This window comes from Oncorhynchus tshawytscha, linkage group LG08 (assembly GCF_018296145.1).
Source record: "Oncorhynchus tshawytscha isolate Ot180627B linkage group LG08, Otsh_v2.0, whole genome shotgun sequence".
Taxonomy (NCBI): domain Eukaryota; kingdom Metazoa; phylum Chordata; class Actinopteri; order Salmoniformes; family Salmonidae; genus Oncorhynchus; species Oncorhynchus tshawytscha.
In genome coordinates, this window is record NC_056436.1 from 4,467,109 (window position 1) to 4,491,436 (window position 24,328).

At 45.1% G+C, this 24,328-nt stretch overlaps 1 protein-coding gene across 1 annotated transcript in view; it reads right to left on the reverse strand.

Moving 5' to 3' along the window:
• Positions 1 to 6,084: 6,084 nt before the first annotated feature.
• Positions 6,085 to 24,328, reverse strand: part of LOC112239191 (protein unc-80 homolog) — a 91,258-nt gene continuing 73,014 nt past the window's right edge. The window contains exons 57-66 of the mRNA XM_042326225.1: positions 22,916 to 23,081; positions 21,351 to 21,542; positions 16,368 to 16,512; positions 14,489 to 14,542; positions 13,472 to 13,553; positions 12,689 to 12,800; positions 12,308 to 12,328; positions 11,876 to 12,081; positions 7,867 to 7,992; positions 6,085 to 7,713 (exon numbers count right to left, since the gene is read on the reverse strand). Of these exons, the coding sequence (XP_042182159.1) occupies positions 7,354 to 7,713; positions 7,867 to 7,992; positions 11,876 to 12,081; positions 12,308 to 12,328; positions 12,689 to 12,800; positions 13,472 to 13,553; positions 14,489 to 14,542; positions 16,368 to 16,512; positions 21,351 to 21,542; positions 22,916 to 23,081 (1,464 nt within the window). The 3' untranslated portion in view covers positions 6,085 to 7,353. The remainder of the gene's footprint in view (positions 7,714 to 7,866; positions 7,993 to 11,875; positions 12,082 to 12,307; positions 12,329 to 12,688; positions 12,801 to 13,471; positions 13,554 to 14,488; positions 14,543 to 16,367; positions 16,513 to 21,350; positions 21,543 to 22,915; positions 23,082 to 24,328) is intronic.

The window sequence follows — 24,328 nt, forward strand, 5'->3', positions numbered from 1 at the left end:
CCATATTCCTATAGCTACGGTTCCTCAGGCTACCACACATTTTCTGTTGGTCCAGTATGATGTTGTGAGGGTATATGTAGAAGGCAGGTTGAGGTAAACCCACTATGATGGTATAAGGAGACAGCAGGTTGAGGTAAACCCACTATGATGGTATATGTAGACAGCAGGTTGAGGCTGACCCACTATGATGGTATAAGGAGACAGCAGGTTGAGGTAAACCCACTATGATTGTATATGGAGACAGCAGGCTGAGGTAAACCCACTATGACGGTATATGTAGACAGCAGGCTGAGGTAAACCCACTAGGATGGTATATAGAGACAGCAGGCTGAGGTAAACCCACTATGATGGTATAAGGAGACAGCAGGTTGAGGTAAACCCACTATGATGGTATATAGAGACAGCAGGCTGAGGTAAACCCACTATGATGGTATATAGAGACAGCAGGTTGAGGTAAACCCACTATGATGGCATATAGAGACAGCAGGCTGAGGTAAACCCACTATGATGGTATAAGGAGACAGCAGGTTGAGGTTGACCCATTATGATAGTATAAGGAGACAGCAGGTTGAGGTAAACCCACTATGATGGTATATGTAGACAGCAGGTTGAGGCTGACCCACTATGATGGTATAAGGAGACAGCAGGTTGAGGCTGACACACTATGATGGAATATGGAGACAGCAGGTTGAGGTAAACCCACTATGAGGGTATATGGAGATAATAGGTTGAGGTATACCCACTATGAGTGTATATGGAGACAGTAGGTTGAGGTAAACCCACTATGAAGGTATATATAGACAGCAGGTTGAGGGCTATGTTATGAAACCAGTTCGCCAGACTACTGAAAAGCGCACACTCGCTTTGTTAGGGCCCTGGGCTGTTCAACTCTTTGTTTAGGGCCCTGGGCTGTTCAACTCTTTGTTTAGGGCCCTGGGCTGTTCAACTCTTTGTTTAGGGCCCTGGGCTGTTCAACTCTTTGTTTAGGGCCCTGGGCTGTTCAACTCTTTGTTTAGGGCCCTGGGCTGTTAAACTCTTTGTTTAGGGCCCTGGGCTGTTAAACTCTTTGTTTAGGGCCCTTGGCTGTTAAACTCTGGTCCTGGAGGGCCGAAACACTTCTGGTATTCATCCTTTCCTTCTAATCAGGGACTGTTTCAGACCTGGGACATCAGTTGCAGGAGCGGACTGGCCATCTGGCATTTCAGACAAATGCCATATGGGTTTGTCCAGCCCAGTGAGCCTGTCTAACCTTTTTTTCCTGCAAAATGATCATTATTTGGTTAGTAATGGGGGCATCAAGGCTAAAAAGAGAGTCGGTGTGGTGGTATCGAGGAAAAAAATAGTGTTACAAATGTCAGAGACAATGTCTGGTCCCAGTCCACCCCTAACCAGGTGAGTGTAATTCATTACCAGGTGGAAACAAAAACAAGTGTTTTGGACCTCCAGGACCAGAGTTGAAGAGCCCTCTAGGGTCTACAGTATAACCTGATAGTGTTTGGGACCTCCAGGACCAGAGTTGAAGAGCCCTCTAGGGTCTACAGTATATACAGTATAACCTGATAGTGTTTGGGACCTCCAGGACCAGAGTTGAAGAGCCCTCTAGGGTCTACAGTACATACAGTATAACCTGATAGTGTTTTGGACCTCCAGGACCAGTGTTGAAGAGCCCTCTAGGGTCTACAGTATATACTGTATAACCTGATAGTGTTTGGGACCTCCAGGACCAGAGTTGAAGAGCCCTCTAGGGTCTACAGTATATACAGTATAACCTGATAGTGTTTGAAGAAGACGTGAGTAAGATTTGAGATTTAGTGGACAGGTCTGTGTACCTCAACAGAGGAAGCTTATCAGATATGGTGGAAAAAATGGTCACAGTTCCAGTCTGCTTAAGGGGTGGCTCTCCCATAGGCACCAATGCATTAGCAGCTGGGTCTGCTCTGCTTAGTTCACTGACTCTATATGAGCTTTCCTTCTCCAGCTTCTGACCCGACCGACACTGTTGAAGTCTTTAACCAAAGAGAGCCAGGCCCTTCCTTTAATCAACTCCAAACAGGAAATTGTTTCAGAGTATCCTTTCTACCGCCATCTGTGGGTGATTGTGTGGTAGTTTTATCTGAACCACATTAAATGCCCTCTAATCTGACATTTAGTTGGCAGTTAGTGACAGTTCAAGATATTACAAGAGAAGGAAACAATTAGGGAGGGAAAATAAATAACATTGTATACAACAATATCCATTTATTCTTTAAATATTTCATAAATACTTTGATATAGCTATATTTTAGAATAGATTGAGAACACAGGACAAGACAATCATTTGAAATAAATATCTTAAGTATATAATACGATATATTTCAGAGTCACACAGAGGAAAAAATATATGTCGATGGAACCATGATTGAATATGAACAAATGCATGTGAACAAATGCTGATGTTAATATATATTTGGAGAAATAAAATATCAAAATATAATATATTATATTATCTAGGCCATAATGTCACTTCCACCTGAGGAGTCTGGTGGGAGGAGCTATAGGAGGACAGGCTCATTGTAATGACATCAATGGAACAGAGTGAAACATGGTTCCATTCCAGCCATTACAATGAGCCTGTCTTCCTATAGCTCCTCCCACCAGCCTCCACTGCTAACCACCCCTGGGGGCCCCTGCATTTGACACACACACTTCTGAATATCTCACAGCTCCACCATACAGCATGTTATCTTTATTTAACTAGGCAAGTCAGTTAAGAACACATTCTTATTTTCAATGATGGCCTAGGAACAGTGAGTTAACTGCCTTGTTCAGGGGCAGAACGACAGCCTTTTTTTTACCTTGTCAGCTCGGGGATTTGACCTTGCAACCTTTCAGTTACTTGTCCAACGCTCTAACCACTAGGCTACCTGCCGCCCCTAGAATGTGGATAGGACTAGGACTAGTTTATGGAAAGGTTATTCCCAGAGCCAGAACAACACAGATCCAGCTATCCTCCATAACATGTAAGAAATATAACTAAACTAGAAACATATTTCATTGCGACGAACATCATCACGCGTTAGCTATGAGTTGGCAGTCATCTAAAAATATCATTTTCTGATTATGTTTAAAGCAGTACAGTGTGCTCACCGGTACTACACATTGTAATTGACAATGAAATAGAACTCAGGTCTCCAAATTCTGGTGACTTTCCTCAAACTCCTGATATACTAGTTGGAAGAGTCAAGGAATCCGAAAGTAATAAACAAGAAATCCGGGAATCCTCCAACCAAGATTTCTGGAAAACCTGGTTATTTTGGAAAAGTTAGACATTTTGCGATCCTAAATAGATCGCTCACCCAAAACAGTTCCAGTTGGAAGTAGAGCACTTCAACAGTACATTACATGGGACAAACTGCAGAATGCAGATGACTTTGGAATATATGGCACGTTTGATGAATAAGTCTCCATGCCAACCTCCCAGAAAGCATCTGCACAAGGACAGCTCCGCAGCAGAGAGCATTGGCACTACACACACAGACAGACACTGACCGTTAGCACTGACAAGACAACACATGTCCACAGGGACACCAGAATATGTCGCCTACAGTATAATTGGCTTATACAGTATAATAGACTTTTGTAATATCCCCCTGGGTTCTAGAATGAACTATAGTGATATTATCATTGAAATAGAATCCCCTCTAACGATATGGGCACTATAGATCTGATAACCAGCACTATAGATCTGATAACCAGGGAACTACACAGCAGTATATTTAGATCACACACAGAAGCAGACACAGCTATGAGACCGACTCACAGTGCAATAGTCATATGTGCATTATGGCACCTATTCATATCACTACTAATGCTTCTGCACTGATGCCGTCAAACAGGGGGAAATGGTAGAAGATATTCAGGATTCTTTCTTTCACATATAACTGAGTGTACAAACCATTAGGAACACCTGCTCTGACCAGGTGAATCCAGGTGAAAGCTATGATCCCTCATAAATCCACTTCAGTCAGTGTAGATGAAGGGGAGGAGAGGTTAAAGAATGATTTTTAAGCCTTGAGACAATTGAGACATGGATTGTGTATGTGTGCCATTCAGAGGGTAAATAGGCAAGACTAATGATTTAAGTGCCTTTCAAGGGGATATGGTAGTAGCTGCCAGGGGCACCGGTTTGTGTCAAGAACTGCAACGCTTCTGGGTTTTTCACACCCAACAGTTTCCCATGTGTATCAAGAATGGTCCACCACCCAAAGGACATCCAGCGAACATGACACAACTGTGGGAAGCATTGGAGTCAACATGGGCCAGCATCCCTGTGGAACGCTTTCCACAACTTTAGAGTCCGTGCCTCGACGAATTGAAGCTGTTTTGAGGGGGAAAAGGGTGTGCAACTCAATATTAGGAAGTTGTTCCTAATGTTTTTTTACACAGTTTAGTTCATAACTACATCCTCATTTCACTGATCTGGTGCAAAACCAACATTAACCAGAAGATAGTAGACTGCAGCACACCCATCTCAGGTTTGGACTGTACCAAGCCCCATGGCACATAAGAGGACCTCAGTCAGGGAACAGACCATTATTAAGGAGCTGGAGGGGTCCTCCCAGTTCTCTAGTTTAAGGCATAAGTTGAACAAGGAGGTATCCTAACTGCTACAACTCAGAATCAGGGATCTTGTTGCCATAATGTTTTGAGGACTAGAAACCTTTCTTCAAGACATTGAAAACACAACAATAAAAAGCATCATTATAAACTCTATGACACTACTGGGACATACTAATAATACCTCGGTGCCCATAACCAGTTACCTATTCTTTATGCATGATGCTTTCAGTACGACAGAAGGTCAGTATTACGTTGGAGGCTATTCAAAACAGAACCTGGATTTGATTACACATAAAACAACATTCATCCACTGGGCCAAAACTGGTTGTATCAACATTGTTTCCACCTCATTTCAACCAAAATAATCACCGTGATGACGTTGAATCAACTTATTTTTACCCAACTTTTAACCGTTGAAGTGACTTATGACGGCTCAATCTGAAATTACCTTCACATTTCAAGCGTGCTACAATGCTGAACCTCAGCTATATGGAGACCCTAATTTTACTTCAGTTGATGTTAGGATTGTCTTCCAAGTATGACCTGCCCCACTTATAGCGCTTTGGACTCTTCTCATCTAACAGACTCAACGTCCATAAAGAACCTCTTCTCATCTAACAGACTCAACCTCCATAAAGAACCTCTTCTCATCTAACAGACTCAACCTCCATAAAGAGCCTCTTCTCATCTAACAGACTCAACCTCCATAAAGAACCTCTTCTCATCTAACAGACTCAACCTCCATAAAGAACCTCTTCTCATCTAACAGACTCAACCTCCATAAAGAACCTCTTCTCATCTAACAGACTCAACCTCCATAAAGAGCCTCTTCTCATCTAACAGACTCAACGTCCATAAAGAACCTCTTCTCATCTAACAGACTCAACCTCCATAAAGAACCTCTTCTCATCTAACAGACTCAACCTCCATAAAGAGCCTCTTCTCATCTAACAGACTCAACCTCCATAAAGAACCTCTTCTCATCTAACAGACTCAACCTCCATAAAGAGCCTCTTCTCATCTAACAGACTCAACCTCCATAAAGAACCTCTTCTCATCTAACAGACTCAACTTCCACAGGAAAATAACAACCACTCAGTGTGTCAATTGTCAATAAATCAAACCTAGAAACCCCAAGAGGATAAATATTTTATAAATAATTATGTCAATCTATCCATCTATTAATAAATAAACATTCTGGTTTTCCCCCCTTTTTCTCACAAAAAAAGGCAAAGGTTGAGTCATGCGTCCTCTGAAACATTAGCAGCCAAACCACGCTCCTTAACACCCACCCACTTAACCCGGAGGCCAGATGCACCAATGTGTCAGAGGAAACACCGTTTAACTGACTTCTAATGTCAGCCTGCAGGTGCCCGGCCCGCCACAAGGAGTCACTAGAGCACAATGAGCCAAGTAAAGCCCCCCCCGGCCCAACCCTCCCCTAACCCAGACCACGCTGGGCCAATTGTGCACCGCCCTATGGGACTCCAGGTCACGGCTGGTTGTGACACAGCCTGGGATCGAACCCGGGTCTGTAGTGACGCCTCACTGCGATGCAGTGCCCTAGACCGCAGTGTGGCCACCTGGGAGGCCACTAATATATTATCCTAATGACAAACATACTATGCCTCTCTGCAATACTTTGACAATTATATATATTAAATCTTTCTTTAAAATAGTCTTCAGGATTAAATATAATACATTTCATAATATTATATAATATCATAGCTAATGTACATTTAATTTCTCTAGTCAACAGTTTACCCTTCAGCAGATTCACTGTAAACAGTTCTTGGGAGGTGACAAGGTCAACCAAAAGGTAAACAGATGTCTGTTTGTAGCAGCCAATGGCTGGAAACACTCTCCCTTCTCTTTTCAATAGACCACAACAAATAGAATGTGATCTACCTAGCAACAGTAACAGTCCCACTTGATCACCTGTTGGGACTCCATGGATTAATCCACCCTGACGTGTGAAGAAGGCATGTTGATTCTGCATTTGATTTGAATACTTTGGTATGAGATGGGTTAAAATGTCAGAGGTGAGGATGTACTGTCACTGGTACTGTAGACATAGTGAAGTATGGATTTCATCTTGGTGCTCTAACAGGACAGAAGAGAGCAGAGAGAGAAGGGGAGAGAGGGGCAGGGGAGTGGGCAAGAGGAGAACACTAACAGGTATTGGTCCTTGGCCCTGTTCTAATACTCTAAAGATGCATGTTTCCTCCCTTCTTTTTCTTGAGGTAATCACTAATCTAATGTGATTGGATAGGTGAGAGCAAGGATTCTACTGCACTGATTTCACCAGTCATTTTATGTCAGATCAGATCAAGGAAGGGAGGATGCATTTTTATTTTTAGAGTATTCCAACAGGTTCATTTTTCAAGCGCCCTCTGACCTCCGTTAGCTAGAAGGTTATCAGGCAGCTCAATGTCTAAACACAGACTCCAAAGATATAGAAGGGGACCGACACAGAGTAGCTACCCTGCCAGGGTCATAACTAGGGCCAGGAGTTTCCCCAGCCGGACCTTGTGATTTAACCTAAAGGGTCAAAACTCCGGGCCCTAGTTATAGCCTACGTCTGTAGTTTAGAACCTTGTAACTAGGGCCAGGACTTTTTCCTAGTGCGGTCACGCAAGTTCAGTCAGGGAAAAACTCCTGGCCCTAGTTATAACGTTACGTTTCGAGTTTTGTTACTGAAATGTTAACAAAACGTTACTGAAACGTTACAGGGACGCTTCTCAGACGTGGGACTCATCCAGGTCCAGGTCGACTGGGGAGATGGGGAGGGGGGAGCGGCGGGGGGCAGGGCGGGGGGAGTGGTGTGGGGCCAGGGCGGGCAAGCGGCGGGGGAGAGCAGGGGGCGAGTAGGGGGTTCTCTGTGCCCCCATTGTCCTCTGAAATGTGGAGGAGGGTGTCTGCGTTCCTCCCCAGCAGGGCAGTCGTGTCCTCGTCCTCGGGGCTCTCGGGGTCTGATGGGAGGACGGACCAGGATGGAAGAGGTGGGTGGGGGGAGCGGGGGTCGGATCCCCAGGATCGGCAGAGGGGGAGGGGAGAACAGGTGCGAGAGATGGAGAGAGGTGGAGGAGGGAGAGGAGAGCAGGAGGAGGGTGGGGTGGGGGTGGAGGCGCGGGAGATGGGGAGAGGTGGAGGAGGGAGAGGAGAGCAGGAGGAGGGTGGGGTGGGGGTGGAGGCGCGGGAGATGGGGAGAGGTGGAGGAGGGAGAGGAGAGCAGGAGGAGGGTGGGGTGGGGGTGGAGGCACGGGAGATGGGGAGAGGTGGAGGAGGGAGAGGAGAGCAGGAGGAGGGTGGGGTGGGGGAGATGGAGGGCCGAGGAGAGAGGCTGCTGCGGAGGCCCCACTGTTCTCGTTTCTCCTTGCTCTCCATCGATAACTAGAACCAGGAAACAAGTGGGGAAGAGTGATATTTCAAAGACTTACTTAGTCCATGCTGTTAAATATAGAGAACTCACATTCATTCCCATCTCTCTCTCTCTTCTGGAATGAGCGATGACTTAAATGAATAATCCTCTCAAAACCACTAATTAATATGATTTATAGGGTTAAACACTAATATGGGAGCAAAACATTTTGAGTGAAGAAATGTGTAATTTTGTCGTTATAATAAGGTTGGTAGCAACATGTGAAAATTGTTGTGGAAATCTTGCACCTCAAGCCGACTAGAAAACCTATAACGCAATGATCTCTCGCTGGGCTTTTTACAGTCTATGCTAGGTAGCTAGCTAGCAAACGTAGCTACACACAGTAATACCAAAGTAATTGTCAGTGGGTGAAGTAGCTAGCTAGTTGAAAAAGTATACAATCTCACCATGTCCAACCCATTCATTATATTTATATGCTTTCATCTGCAGATTGTCTACCTCGAGGAGTGGAGGGTCTTAAATTGCTATGGCTACGGCCCTTTCCCATGCTTTCCCACCAGGGCAGAACAAATGCCCCCTCTCATTGAAGCCACGGAGTTCAAGGCACTGTTAGCATAAAACAGGATCTCCCATTATAATGAATGGAAAAATTGCGATCTTCGTGGTCAATCTTCATGTAAATAAAAAATGGTTTAGAAGACAGTCATGGTACCAATAATTGTTTCTAATATACCAGATGTACAGTGCCTTGCGAAAGTATTCGGCCCCCTTGAACTTTGCGACCTTTTGCCACATTTCAGGCTTCAAACATAAAGATATAAAACTGTATTTTTTTGTGAAGAATCAACAACAAGTGGGACACAATCATGAAGTGGAATGACATTTATTGGATATTTCAAACTTTTTTAACAAATCAAAAACTGAAAAATTGGGCGTGCAAAATTATTCAGCCCCCTTAAGTTAATACTTTGTAGCGCCACCTTTTGCTGCGATTACAGCTGTAAGTCGCTTGGGGTATGTCTCTATCAGTTTTGCACATCAAGAGACTGACATTTTTCCCATTCCTCCTTGCGAAACAGCTCGAGCTCAGTGAGGTTGGATGGAGAGCATTTGTGAACAGCAGTTTTCAGTTCTTTCCACAGATTCTCGATTGGATTCAGGTCTGGACTTTGACTTGGCCATTCTAACACCTGGATATGTTTATCTTTTAACCATTCCATTGTAGATTTTGCTTTATGTTTTGGATCATTGTCTTGTTGGAAGACAAATCTCCGTCCCAGTCTCAGGTCTTTTGCAGACTCCATCAGGTTTTCTTCCAGAATGGTCCTGTATTTGGCTCTATCCATCTTCCCATCAATTTTAACCATCTTCCCTGTCCCTGCTGAAGAAAAGCAGGCCCAAACCATGATGCTGCCACCACCATGTTTGACAGTGGGGATGGTGTGTTCAGGGTGATGAGCTGTGTTGCTTTTACGCCAAACATAACGTTTCGCATTGTTGCCAAGTTCAATTTTGGTTTCATCTGACCAGAGCACCTTCTTCCACATGTTTGGTGTGTCTCCCAGGTGGCTTGTGGCAAACTTTAAACGACACTTTTTATGGATATCTTTAAGAAATGGCTTTCTTCTTGCCACTCTTCCATAAAGGCCAGATTTGTGCAATATACGACTGATTGTTGTCCTATGGACAGAGTCTCCCACCTCAGCTGTAGATCTCTGCAGTTCATCCAGAGTGATCATGGGCCTCTTGGCTGCATCTCTGATCAGTCTTCTCCTTGTATGAGCTGAAAGTTTAGAGGGACGGCCAGGTCTTGGTAGATTTGCAGTGGTCTGATACTCCTTCCATTTCAATATTATCGCTTGCACAGTGCTCCTTGGGATGTTTAAAGCTTGGGAAATCTTTTTGTATCCAAATCCGGCTTTAAACTTCTTCACAATAGTATCTCGGACCTGCCTGGTGTGTTCCTTGTTCTTCATGATGCTCTCTGCGCTTTTAACAGACCTCTGAGACTATCACAGTGCAGGTGCATTTATACGGAGACTTGATTACACACAGGTGGATTGTATTTATCATCATTAGTCATTTAGGTCAACATTGGATCATTCAGAGATCCTCATTGAACTTCTGGAGAGAGTTTGCTGCACTTTAAGTAAAGGGGCTGAATAATTTTGCACGCCCAATTTTTCAGTTTTTGATTTGTTAAAAAAGTTTGAAATATCCAATAAATGTCGTTCCACTTCATGATTGTGTCCCACTTGTTGTTGATTCTTCACAAAAAAATACAGTTTTATATCTTTATGTTTGAAGCCTGAAATGTGGCAAAAGGTCGCAAAGTTCAAGGGGGCCGAATACTTTCGCAAGGCACTGTATGTGATCTAACCGATTATTTCAAAATCGCACACAGAAGAAGTTCTAAGGATAATTGAGTTGCTAATGGCAGCATGCCCTGTTCGGCCTTCTACTGGAGTTCATCAATGAGAGTGGGCAGCACTGAGTTAACTTATCACTTCCTGGAGTAGCATGTTGTCTCCATGAGAAGCCATGTTAAAGGTCCATTGCAGCCCTTTTTTATCTCAATATCAATCATTTCTGGGTAACAATTAAGAACCTTGCTGTGAATGTTTTCAATTAAAATGGTCAAAACGTAACAAAAATAGCTTCTCAGCAAAGAGACATTTCTATAGCAAGAATTTTACTAGGACTGCCTGGGAGCGGTCTGAGTGGGGAAGGGTAAACGGAAAACTAGCTATTATTGGCAGAGAGGTTTGGAACTCTTTCTTATTGATGTCAACAGGCAGGCCAAAACTCCATCCCACCAAAACAGGAAGACATTTCAGGTGGTCTTTACAAACAGCTCTTACAGTAAAGGGGCAATATCATCATTTTCACAGTATTATTACAACCTCAGTGTGGAAATATATATAAAACACATTTTTGAATGTACTGGGCCTCTAACCAACTTCATTTGGCTTCAATGCGCTATTGAGTCTTCACATAGAAATGAATAATGTGACGTGATCAATGGCGTTGTCTTTTCATGTACCCTTCATTATTTACCACAGAGACAGACACAGGCCAGGGCGGGGAGGGAGAGGAGAAACGGGTGTTGTCTTTTCATGTACCCTTCATTATTTACCACAGAAACAGGCCAGGACGAGGAGGGAGAGGAGAAACGGGTGTTGTCTTTTCATATACCCTTCATTATTTACCACAGAGACAGACACAGGCCAGGGCGAGGAGGGAGAGGAGAAACGGGTGTTGTCTTTTCATGTACCCTTCATTATTTACCACAGAGACAGACACAGGCCAGGGCGAGGAGGGAGAGGAGAAACGGGTGTTGTCTTTTCATGTACCCTTCATTATTTACCACAGAGACAGACACAGGCCAGGGCGAGGAGGGAGAGGAGAAACGGGCGTTACGTCATGGTAGTTGAAGAAGAAACTGAGTTGAATAATTTGTTCCACTATTTAGTTTCAAGTGTCCCCATACCATCTATTGGCTGATTTGGCGATATGGAGTGCAGCTAGTTGTTTTAAAAACTTTATGAAATGTGATATTCCTTATCCCCAGTGACGAGAACCTTATCGTGATGACGCATTCCAACATGATTTCCTGATTTCAAATACAATTAAATACAATTTACCAGACAAACCACATAGAAGTTAAATAATCAAATAGTTATTTTACCCACTGATAGAGCACCACAATGAGAGGAGTTTCATGAGTTTCATGTCTGGAGTGGATTATCACTTTATTCCTAATTTACACCCTAAGGAAGTTCAAAATGCAAGCTATGCAAAATGGCCGTTCTGCGTACCTTCTTACCAAGTAAACATGATACAAACTACAGAAATCAACAATGTCATAAAATATCCTTACTCCCCCAGTCGTACCTGTTTCTTGGCAGGGCTGTGGAGGTCAGCTTTGACGGTGGCCGAGGATGAGGCCCCAGGGGCAGCAGGGGGCGCGATCGGAGGGGCCGGGCTGGCCTTCCTGCCCTCTGGGGGCGCATTGGCGCCACCGGGGTCGGGGGACTTTGCCTGAGCCTGCTGGCCCTCTGTGAAGGTGACCACCCTCTTCTGGTCCCACCCGTGGGTTGCTGAGGAGACATCACAGTCATCACATACACAGTCCATCACAGCGCCACCTTGGGGACTAGCGGACACATGACCACTACCAGGGGTGAGGGAGAGGAGTGGAGGGGGCGGGAGCGGGAGCGAGGGGGATGCAAGACAGACATGCAGAGCAACGTATCAGGTGAGAGGTTTCAGAGAGAGGGCGTTGTTACGTTGCAAGAGGAGAGGGGGGAAGTATAGGTGTCTCACCTTCGCAGTCCAATAAAGTTTCTTTATTTTGAATCGAAACAAAGGCATAAACAGAACACAGAATGAACAGAGTCAGTTATTGGGGTCGGAGGTGACAGGGGATAAAGACACATTGGAACAGAGACAACGGTTGTGAATGAGGAGGATCGGTACATGTCAGTTCAAGTCAACACAGTTGGAGGAGTCAGATTGTCAGAGATGCGTTCATGAGCAAATACTGAGTATTAATAGTTAATATCCAAGGTCTGAATGTGAACTGCAGTGTGCTTGATCTGAAGTGTAGGGCAAGTTTGCTATTGTTACACAATCTCTCTCACACAACAGACACACACACACACACACACACACACACACACACACAACAGACACACACACAGTTACCCAGAGGTTTGTTCTTGGGCTGGATGCTCCTGCGGGTGGCGGAGAGTCGGGCTCCAGAGCGACCTGGTCCTCGCGCCTCACTCTTCGGAAGAGACAGCAGGGGGCGTCGCAACTGCATTGAAATATCAATCAACCCAATCCACATATCATTTCCACTGTGAATGTCAATGGGGATAGCCTCTTCATCATTATCCACAATTAGGGACATCGTTTTCCCTGACCATGTGACAAGACATTCAATGAAGCGGAAACAGTGCTGTACTGAACAACCTGGGAAACGGGGAGGGGTTGGGTTGTGTGTTCAAAATGCACTGCTGCGCTTTAAATACCGCACCCCGATACACCCACCGCACCCCGATACACCCCACCACATCCCGCCGCACCCCGATACACCCACCACACCCCGATACACCACCACACCCCGATACACCCACCACACCCTGATACACCCCGCCACACCCCACCGCACCCCGCCACACCCCACCACATCCCGCCACACCCCGATACACCCCACCGCACCCCGATACACCCACCACACCCCACCACATCACGCCGCACCCCGCCACACCCCACCACATCCCGCCACACCCCGATACACCCCGCCGCACACACCAAATGGAAACAAACCAGGGTTAATTGAAGTTAGTCAATTCGGGTGGTAAACTGAAATTCCAATTCAATAATTGAGAACAATACATTTAAAAAAACAAATATTTTCTCAATAAACTTAAAAGGAGCTATTTATTGAAACATTCTCAGTTCCACCTTTAAGACTACTCTCACCTGTCTCAGTCCTCTATTGCGTCCCAGCGGAGGTTGGTTCAAGAGGTTCTGCTGGCCTGGTTCACTCTGCACACTGGCCACCCTACACAACCCAACCAGACAGACAGACAGAGAGACAGACAGAGAGACACAGAGACAGACAGACAAACATGTAGAGACAGCGAGACAGACAGACAAAGAGACAGACATGCAGACATGCAGAGACAGACAGATAGACATGCAGAGACAGACAGACAAAACCAATCAGTACAACACAGAGGTAGTGCTTCTCCTAATGAACTCTCTCTCTCTTTCACTGAGACACATAGGAGAGTCAAGAGGACGTGTGTCTGTCCACTGCTCCTTCCATTCTTCCCATCTCTCCCCACTCACCCAATCACTCCACTGCACACCACACCGACACACCCACCAATCAAGGACACTCAATCACAGCACAAGAATACACCAAAACACAAAGGGGGTTATGAGGTCTGGAGTGATCTGTGTTCTTATGTAGACAGCTTGTACCATATTACCAGCACTGAACTAGAACATGAACCTATCTGGTAACGTTAGACTTGTTGATAAGATAAATGATGGATTGCCACTCCAGTACCCCATGCCCCACAGATTGGTATCCTGGAGGGGACGTCCAATTTGAACAGTGAAAAGCCTGAAACAGTATGAAGACCATGATGGCACCGATGGACTGAGCTTGCTGAGACACGTTACCACTGACTCCCAGCGTCCTCACACCGCCCAGGGACTTAAAGTGTTAAAGAGGCAACAGCGGATGACTTGAGATGGGTGGGTGGATCAGTGTGGAAGCTACGAGGGGGAACAAGAGACTACGTTACATTAGACCTATACGAAGAGGAAGGGTGATAGACCAACGGCGGTTTTGATTGGATGAGATAATGAGTGAGGAAAACGAAGAAGTCAGAGGAGGCCGTCCGACTGGCCGAGCCTCCCCCAAACTGCACACAGAGAGACGTAGAGAGACGCAACACACAGGGGGGCTGTGACGTGACACTGTACCTAGACAGGTTACCCTCTTCCAGTCCTTGAGACTCATCTAGCACATTGGGTTCACTGCAGAGGAGGGGGCAGGAAGGGGAAAAGGGGTTTAGGGAGGGAGGAGAGCATGCTGCCCAATGTCCAAGGCCCCTCTTCGGATGGGTCTCCTATAGCACGGTAGCTGGATCAACTTGTCAGGAACTTTCCATTGATCTAGGGCCCTGCTTGAATACTCTAAATACGCATCCTTCCTCCCTTACTTGAAGAAATCCTTGGCAGGAAGGGTGTGTTTTTAAAGTATTCAAACAAAATCAAATCAAATCTTATTTGTGACATGCGCCGAATACAACAAGTGTAGACCTTACAGTGAAATGCTTACTTACTACAAGCCCTTAACCAACAATGCAGTTTTAAGAAAAATAACTTTGAAAAATGACGGAATAAAAGTAACAAATAATTTAAAATAACAATGTGGAGGCTATATACAGGGGGTACCGGTACAGAGTCAATGTGGAGGCTATATACAGGGGGTACTGGTACAGAGTCAATGTGGAGGCTATATACAGGGGGTACTGGTACAGAGTCAATGTGTGGGGGTAGGCTATATACAGGGGAGGCTATATACAGGGGGTACCGGTACAGAGTCAATGTGGAGGCTATATACAGGGGGGTACCGGGAGTCAATGTGGAGGCTATATACAGGGGGTACCGGTACAGAGTCAATGTGGAGGCTATATACAGGGGGTACCAGTACAGAGTCAATGTGGAGGCTATATACAGGGGGTACCGGTACAGAGTCAATGTGGAGGCTATATACAGGGGGTACCGGTACAGAGTCAATGTGGAGGCTATATACAGGGGGTACCGGTACAGAGTCAATGTGGAGGCTATATACAGGGGGTACCGGTACAGAGTCAATGTGGAGGCTATATACAGGGGGTACCGGTACAGAGTCAATGTGGAGGCTATATACAGGGGGTACCGGTACAGAGTCAATGTGGAGGCTATATACAGGGGGGCTACCGGTACAGAGTCAATGTGGAGGCTATATACAGGGGGTACCGGTACAGAGTCAATGTGGAGGCTATATACAGGGGGTACCGGTACAGAGTCAATGTGGAGGCTATATACAGGGGGTACTGGTACAGAGTCAATGTGGAGGCTATATACAGGGGGTACCGGTACAGAGTCAATGTGGAGGCTATATACAGGGGGTACCGGTACAGAGTCAATGTGCAGGCTATATACAGGGGGTACCGGTACAGAGTCAATGTGCGGGGGCACCAGTTAGTCCAGGTAATTGAGGTAATATGTACACGTAGAGTTATTAAAGTGACTATGCATAGATAATAACACAGCCAACCTCTCTGCTAAAACTACTATGACTTGTAGCATTCCTCACTTCCTGTCTGTTCATCTAGCATGATGTTCTCCAGAAAAGGGTACACAAATAAACAGAAATAAACAGCTTGAAACAACACAAATAGTATGACTATGATTGTAGCTTCTGAAGTGACGGTGTTTTACATGTACTGAATGTGGTGATGTGTGGACAGTCATAGTACAATCTAGTGTGGATGTGTGTGTGTGTGTAGGGGTAGGGTTTTATGTGTAGGGTTGTGTGTGTGTAGGGGTGTGTGTGCGTGTGTAGGGGTAGGGTTTTGTGTGTAGGGTTGTGTGTGTGTAGGGGTGTGTGTGTATGTGTAGGGGTAGGGTTTTGTGTGTGTAGGGGTGTGTGTGTGCGTAGGGGTGTGTGTGTGTAGGGGTGTGTGTGTGTGTGTGTGTAGGGTTGTGTGTGTGTGTAGGGGTGTGTGTGTGTGTGTGTGTGTGTGTGTAGGGTTGTGTGTGTGTTTGTGTGTAGGGGTGTGTGTGTGTAGGAGTGTATGTGCGTGTGTGTTACCTGTGGCTGGGCAGCATGGTGCTGCGGGTGCTGGGTTCAGGCTGGGCGCTGCCCGTGGCGTGACTAGAGAAGCGTCGCTGGGTGATGAGCCTGGGCAGGAAGACCTCATGTTCACTCACCACACTGGGAATACTGATAGAGTCATCTAGAGGAGAGAGAGGAGGGAAGGGAGAGACAGAGAGAGAGGTAGGGGATGAGGTAGGAACAGAGAGAGAGAGGTAGGGGAGGGAGAGATGGAGAGAGGTAGGGGAGGAGGTAGGAACAGAGAGAGAGAGGTAAGTGAAGGAAGAGATGGAGAGAGAGGTAGGGGAGGAGGTAGGAACAGAGAGAGAGAGGTAGGGGAGGGAGAGATGGAGAGAGAGGTAGGGGAGGAGGTAGGGACAGAGAGAGAGGGAGGAAAGGAGGTAGGGGCAGAGAGAGTGGGAGGAAAGGAGGTCAGGACAGAGAAAGAGGGAGGAATGGAGGTCGGGACAGAGAGAGGAAGGAAAGGAGGTAGAGATAGAGAGAGAGGGAGAGGAAAGGAGGTCGGGACAGAGAGAGAGGGAGAGGAAAGGAGGTAGGGACAGAGAGAGAGGGAGAGGAAAGGAGGTAGGGACAGAGAGAGAGGGAGGAAAGGAGGTAGGGACAGAGAGAGAGGGAGAGGAAAGGAGGTAGGGACAGTGAGAGAGGGAGGAAAGGAGGTAGGGACAGAGAGAGAGGGAGAGGAAAGGAGGTAGGTACAGAGAGAGAGACAGAGAGAGAGAGAGAGAGAGAGAAAGGCAGAGAGAGAGACACAGAGACACAGAGAGAGAGAGAGACAGAGAGAGAGAGGGAGAGGAAAGGAGGTAGGGACAGTGAGAGAGGGAGAGGAAAGGAGGTAGGGATAGTGAGAGAGGGAGAGGAAAGGAGGTATGGACAGAGAGAGAGACAGAGAGAGAGAGAGAGAGAAAGGCAGAGAGAGACACAGAGACACAGAGAGAGAGAGAGACAGAGAGAGAGAGGGAGAGGAAAGGAGGTAGGGACAGTGAGAGAGGGAGAGGAAAGGAGGTAGGTACAGAGAGTGCAGTCAAAAACGTGACTTTTCTTTGTTTTATATACACCGAACTAAAATATAAACGCAACATGTAAAGTGTTGGTCCCATGTTTCATGTATATGAAATAAAAGATCCCAGAAATGTTCCATACGCAAAAAAAGCTTATTTCTCTCAAATTGAGAGAATTTATCAGTGATAGTAGTAGGAGGGGTGTCTGACTCAGTGATAGAGTTATAGTGGTAGTGATAGTAGTAGGAGGGGTGTCTGACTCAGTGATAGAGTGATAGTAGTAGGTAGGAGGGGTATCTGACTCAGTGATAGAGTGATAGTGGTAGTGATAGTAGTAGGAGGGGTGTCTGACTCAGTGATAGAGTGATAGTGGTAGGTAGGAGGGGTATCTGACTCAGTGATAGAGTTATAGTGGTAGTGATAGTAGTAGGAGGGGTGTCTGACTCAGTGATAGAGTGATAGTAGTAGGTAGGAGGGGTATCTGACTCAGTGATAGAGTTATAGTGGTAGGTAGGAGGGGTATCTGACTCAGTGATAGAGTTATAGTGGTAGTGATAGTAGTAGGAGGGGTGTCTGACTCAGTGATAGAGTGATAGTGGTAGGTAGGAGGGGTATCTGACTCAGTGATAGAGTTATAGTGGTAGTGATAGTAGTAGGAGGGGTGTCTGACTCAGTGATAGAGTGATAGTAGTAGGTAGGAGGGGTATCTGACTCAGTGATAGAGTTATAGTGGTAGTGATAGTAGTAGGAGGGGTGTCTGACTCAGTGATAGAGTGATATTAGTAGGTAGGAGGGGTATCTGACTCAGTGATAGAGTGATAGTAGTAGTGATAGTAGTAGGAGGGGAATCTGACTCAGTGATAGAGTGATAGTAGTAGGTAGGTGGGGTATCTGACTCAGTGATAGAGTGATAGTAGTAGTGATAGTAGTAGGAGGGGAATCTGACTCAGTGATAGAGTGATAGTAGTAGGTAGGAGGGGTATCTGACTCAGTGATAGAGTTATAGTGGTAGTGATAGTAGTAGGAGGGGTGTCTGACTCAGTGATAGAGTGATATTAGTAGGTAGGAGGGGTATCTGACTCAGTGATAGAGTGATAGTAGTAGTGATAGTAGTAGGAGGGGAATCTGACTCAGTGATAGAGTGATAGTAGTAGGTAGGAAGGGTATCTGACTCAGTGATAGAGTGATAGTAGTAGTGATAGTAGTAGGAGGGGTATCTGACTCAGTGATAGAGTGATAGTGGTAGTGATAGTAGTAGGTAGGAAGGGTATCTGACTCAGTGATAGAGTGATAGTAGTAGGTAGGAAGGGTATCTGACTCAGTGATAGAGTGATAGTAGTAGTGATAGTAGTAGGAGGGGTATCTGACTCAGTGATAGAGTGATAGTGGTAGTGATAGTAGTAGGTAGGAAGGGTATCTGACTCAGTGATAGTGGTAGTGATAGTAGTAGGAGGGGTGTCTGACTCAGTGATAGTGGTAGTGATAGTGGTAGTGATAGTAGTAGGAGGGGTGTCTGACTCAGTGATAGAGTGATAGTGGTAGTGATAGTAGTAGGTAGGAGGGGTATCTGACTCAGTGATAGAGTGATAGTGGTAGTGAGTAGTAGGAGGGGTATCTGACTCAGTGATAGAGTGATAGTGGTAGTGATAGTAGTAGGTAGGAAGGGTATCTGACTCAGTGATAGAGTGATAGTGGTAGTGATAGTAGTAGGTCGGAGGGTATCTGACTCAGTGATAGAGTGATAGTAGTAGTGATAGTAGTAGGAGGGGTATCTGACTCAGTGATAGAGTGATAGTGGTAGTGATAGTAGTAGGAGGGGGTATCTGACTCAGTGATAGAGTGATAGTGGTAGTGATAGTAGTAGGTGGGGGTATCTGACTCAGTGATAGAGTGATAGTGGTAGTGATAGTAGTAGGTAGGAGGGTATCTGACTCAGTGATAGAGTGATAGTGGTAGTGATAGTAGTAGGAGGGGTATCTGACTCAGTGATAGAGTGATAGTGGTAGTGATAGTAGTAGGAGGGGTATCTGACTCAGTGATAGAGTGATAGTGGTAGTGATAGTAGTAGGAAGGGTGTCTGACTCAGTGATAGAGTGATAGTGGTAGTGATAGTAGTAGGTAGGAAGGTGATCTGACTCAGTGATAGAGTGATAGTGGTAGTGATAGTAGTAGGAGGGGTATCTGACTCAGTGATAGAGTGATAGTGGTAGTGATAGTAGTAGGTAGGAAGGGTATCTGACTCAGTGATAGAGTGATAGTGGTAGTGATAGTAGTAGGTAGGAAGGGTATCTGACTCAGTGATAGAGTGATAGTGGTAGTGATAGTAGTAGGTAGGAGGTGTATCTGACTCAGTGATAGAGTGATAGTAGTAGTGATAGTAGTAGGAGGGTTATCTGACTCAGTGATAGAGTGATAGTGGTAGTGATAGTAGTAGGTAGGAGGGGTATCTGACTCAGTGATAGAGGTAGTGATAGTAGTAGGAGGGGTATCTGACTCAGTAATAGAGTGATAGAAGTAGGTAGGAGGGGTATCTGACTCAGTGATAGAGTGATAGTGGTAGTGATAGTAGTAGGAGGGGTGTCTGACTCAGTGATAGAGTGATAGTGGTAGTGATAGTAGTAGGTAGGAGGGGTATCTGACTCAGTGATAGAGTGATAGTGGTAGTGATAGTAGTAGGAGGGGTATCTGACTCAGTGATAGAGTGATAGTGGTAGTGATAGTAGTAGGAGGGGTATCTGACTCAGTGATAGAGGGATAGTGGTAGTGATAGTAGTAGGATGGGTGTCTGACTCAGTGATAGAGTGATAGTGGTAGTGATAGTAGTAGGTAGGAAGGGTATCTGACTCAGTGATAGAGTGATAGTGGTAGTGATAGTAGTAGGAGGGGAATCTGACTCAGTGATAGAGTGATAGTAGTAGGTAGGAAGGGTATCTGACTCAGTGATAGAGTGATAGTGGTAGTGATAGTAGTAGGAGGGGTATCTGACTCAGTGATAGAGTGATAGTGGTAGTGATAGTAGTAGGTAGGAAGGGTATCTGACTCAGTGATAGAGTGATAGTGGTAGTGATAGTAGTAGGAGGGGTGTCTGACTCAGTGATAGAGTGATAGTGGTAGTGATAGTAGTAGGTAGGAAGGGTATCTGACTCAGTGATAGAGTGATAGTGGTAGTGATAGTAGTAGGAGGGGTATCTGACTCAGTGATAATGTGATAGTGGTAGTGATAGTAGTAGGAGGGGTATCTGACTCAGTGATAGAGTGATAGTGGTAGTGATAGTAGTAGGAAGGGTATCTGACTCAGTGATAAGAGTGATAGTGGTAGTGATAGTAGTAGGAGGGGTATCTGACTCAGTGATAGAGTGATAGTGGTAGTGATAGTAGTAGGAGGGGTGTCTGACTCAGTGATAGAGTGATAGTGGTAGTGATAGTAGTAGGTAGGAGGGGTATCTGACTCAGTGATAGAGTGATAGTGGTCGTGATAGTAGTAGCAGGGGTATCTGACTCAGTGATAGAGTGATAGTGGTAGTGATAGTAGTAGGTAGGAAGGTGATCTGACTCAGTGATAGAGTGATAGTGGTAGTGATAGTAGTAGGAGGGGTATCTGACTCAGTGATAGAGTGATAGTGGTAGTGATAGTAGTAGGAGGGGTATCTGACTCAGTGATAGAGTGATAGTGGTAGTGATAGTAGTAGGTAGGAAGGGTATCTGACTCAGTGATAGAGTGATAGTGGTAGTGATAGTAGTAGGTCGGAGGGGTATGTGACTCAGTGATAGAGTGATAGTAGTAGTGATAGTAGTAGGAGGGGTATCTGACTCAGTGATAGAGTGATAGTGGTAGTGATAGTAGTAGGAGGGGTATCTGACTCAGTGATAGAGTGATAGTGGTAGTGATAGTAGTAGGATGGGTATCTGACAAAGTGATAGAGTGATAGTGGTAGTGATAGTAGTAGGAGGGGTGTCTGACTCTCTTCCTGCTCCTGTTCGTCATCCTCGTCGGTGCGGCTTAGCGTGTCCTGAGAGGGCTGGCGTGACGGCTGGCTCTCCTGCTCCCACACCGTGCCCGTGCCCGTGTTGGACCGGGACATGGTGGCCAGCGACAGGCGGTAGGCAGAGGTGGACGTGCCCACTGTGCTGATGGACGTCTTGCCCTGGTACGCTGTGGGCAGGAGGGGGCATGAACAGACATCTCTTATCATAACCTGTCATTTATTAACAAAAGGTTAACATGGCATTTGGGTAGAGTGCTAATGGGTAGTGTACTAATGGGTAGTGCACTAATGGGTAGTAACTAATGGGTAGTGCACTAATGGGTAGTGTACTAATGGGTAGTGTACTAATGGGTAGTGCACTAACGGGTAGTGCACTAACGTGTAGTGAACTAATGGGTAGTAGGCTAATGGGAAGTGAACGCATGGGTAGTCCACTAATGGGTAGTAACTAATGGGTAGTCCACTAATGGGTAGTGTATTAATGGGTAGTGTATTAATGGGTAGTGTATTAATGGGTAGTAACTAAAGGGTATTGTACTAATGGGTAGTAACTAATGGGTAGTGTGCTAATGGGTAGTGTATTAATGGGTAGTGTACTAATGGGTAGTCCACTAATGGGTAGTGTACTAATGGGTAGTAACTAATGGGTAGTGTATTAATGGGTAGTGTATTAATGGGTAGTGTTTTAATGGGTAGTAACTAAAGGGTATTGTACTAATGGGTAGTAACTAATGGGTAGTGTGCTAATGGGTAGTGTATTAATGGGTAGTGTACTAATGGGTAGTCCACTAATGGGTAGTGTACTAATGGGTAGTAACTAATGGGTAGTGTACTAATGGGTAGTGTACTAATGGGTAGTCCACTAATGGTAGTCCACTAATGGGTAGTGTATTAATGGGTAGTAACTAATGGGTATTGTACTAATGGGTAGTAACTAATGGGTAGTGTGCTAATGGGTAGTGTATTAATGGGTAGCGTACTACTGGGTAGTAACAAATGGGTATTGTACTAATGGGTAGTGTACTAATGGGTAGTGTATTAATGGGTAGTAACTAATGGGTATTGTACTAATGGATAGTAACTAATGGGTAGTAACTAATGGGTAGTGTACTAATGGGTAGTGTGGTAATGGGTAGTGTACTAATGGGTAGTGTCCTAATGGGTAGTAACTAATGGGTAGTAACTAATGGTTAGTGTACTAATGGGCAGTGAACTAATGGGTAGTGTACTAATGGGTAGTGTACTAATGGGTAGTAACTAATGGGTAGTGTACTAATGGGTAGTAACTAATGGGTAGTGTACTAATGGGTAGTAACTAATGGGTAGTGAAATAATGGGTAGTAACTAATGGGTAGTGTACTAATGGGTAGTGCACTAATGGGTAGTAACTAATGACTAGTGTACTAATGGTAGTAACTAATGGGTTATAACTAATGTGTAGTGTACTAATGGGTAGTGTACTAATGGGTAGTGCACTAAAAAGTAGTATACTAACGGCTACTCTACTAATAACTAGTATAGTAATCAGTGGGTTACCAACCAGAGCCACTGTGCACGGCCTCCTTGAGGATCTTCAGCTCGTTGTTGAACTCTGCGAACAGGGAGCTCTTGCAGAGGGGGCGGGGGATGAAGCGACGCTCCAGCTGGTCAGCGATGTGGTGGCGGGCCGTGATCTCCTCCTGGGAGTCAGCTGGCTGGGTCAGGAGCTGGGAGGGGTTAAAGATGAAGGGATGAAGGGAACGGGAGAAGAAGAGAGCATGAAAAGCGAGAGAGCAAGAGTGAGAGAGAGACAAGGCAAGAAGGGCATTCTATGCCATCAAAAGGAACATAAAATTCAACATACTAATTAGGATCTGGCTAAAAATACTTGAATCAGTTATAGAACCCATTGCCCTTTATGGTTGTGAGGTCTGGTGTCCGCTCACCAACCAAGAATTCACAAAATGGGACAAACACCAAATTGAGACTCTGCATGCAGAATTCTGCAAAAATATCCTCCGTGTACAACATAGAACACCAAATAATGCATGCAGAGCAGAATTAGGCCGATATCCACTAATTATCAAAATCCAGAAAAGAGACGGTAAATTCTACAAACACCTAAAAGGAAGCGATTCCCAAACCTTCCATAACAAAGCCATCACCTACAGAGAGATGAACCTGGAGAAGAGTCCCCTAAGCAAGCTGGTCCTGGGGCTCTGTTCACAAACACAAACAGACCCCACATAGCCCCAGGACAGCAACACAATTAGATCCAACCAAAAATAATTAACCAAAAAACAGAGCAAACTAGAATGCTATTTGGCCCTAAACAGAGAGTACACAGTGGCAGAATACCTGACCACAGTGACTGACCCAAACTTAAGGAAATCTTTGACTATGTACAGACTTAGTGAGCATAGCCTTGCTATTGAGAAAGACCGCTGTAGACAGACCTGGCTCTCAAGAGAAGACAGGCACACTGCCCACAAAATGAGGTGGAAACTGAGCTGCACTTCCTAACCTATTGCCCAATGTATGACCATATTAGAGACACATATTTCCCTCAGATTATACAGATCCACAAAGAATATGAAAACAAACCCGATTTTGATAAACTCCTATATCTACTGGGTGAAATACCACAGTGTGCCATCACAGCAGCAAGACGTGTGACCTGTTGCCACAAGATAAGGTCAAGCAGTGAAGAACAAACACCAATGTAAATACAACCCATATTTATGCTTATTTATTTTCCCTTTTGTACTTTAACCATTTGTACGTTACAACACTGTATATAGACATAATATGACATTTGTAATGTCTTTATTGTTTTGGAACTTCTGTGAGTGTAATGTTTACTGTTCATTTTATTGTTTATTTCACTTTTGTATATTTATCTACCTCACTTGCTTTGGCAATATTAACATATGTTTCCCATGCCAATAAAGCCACTTGAATTGAGAGAGAGAGA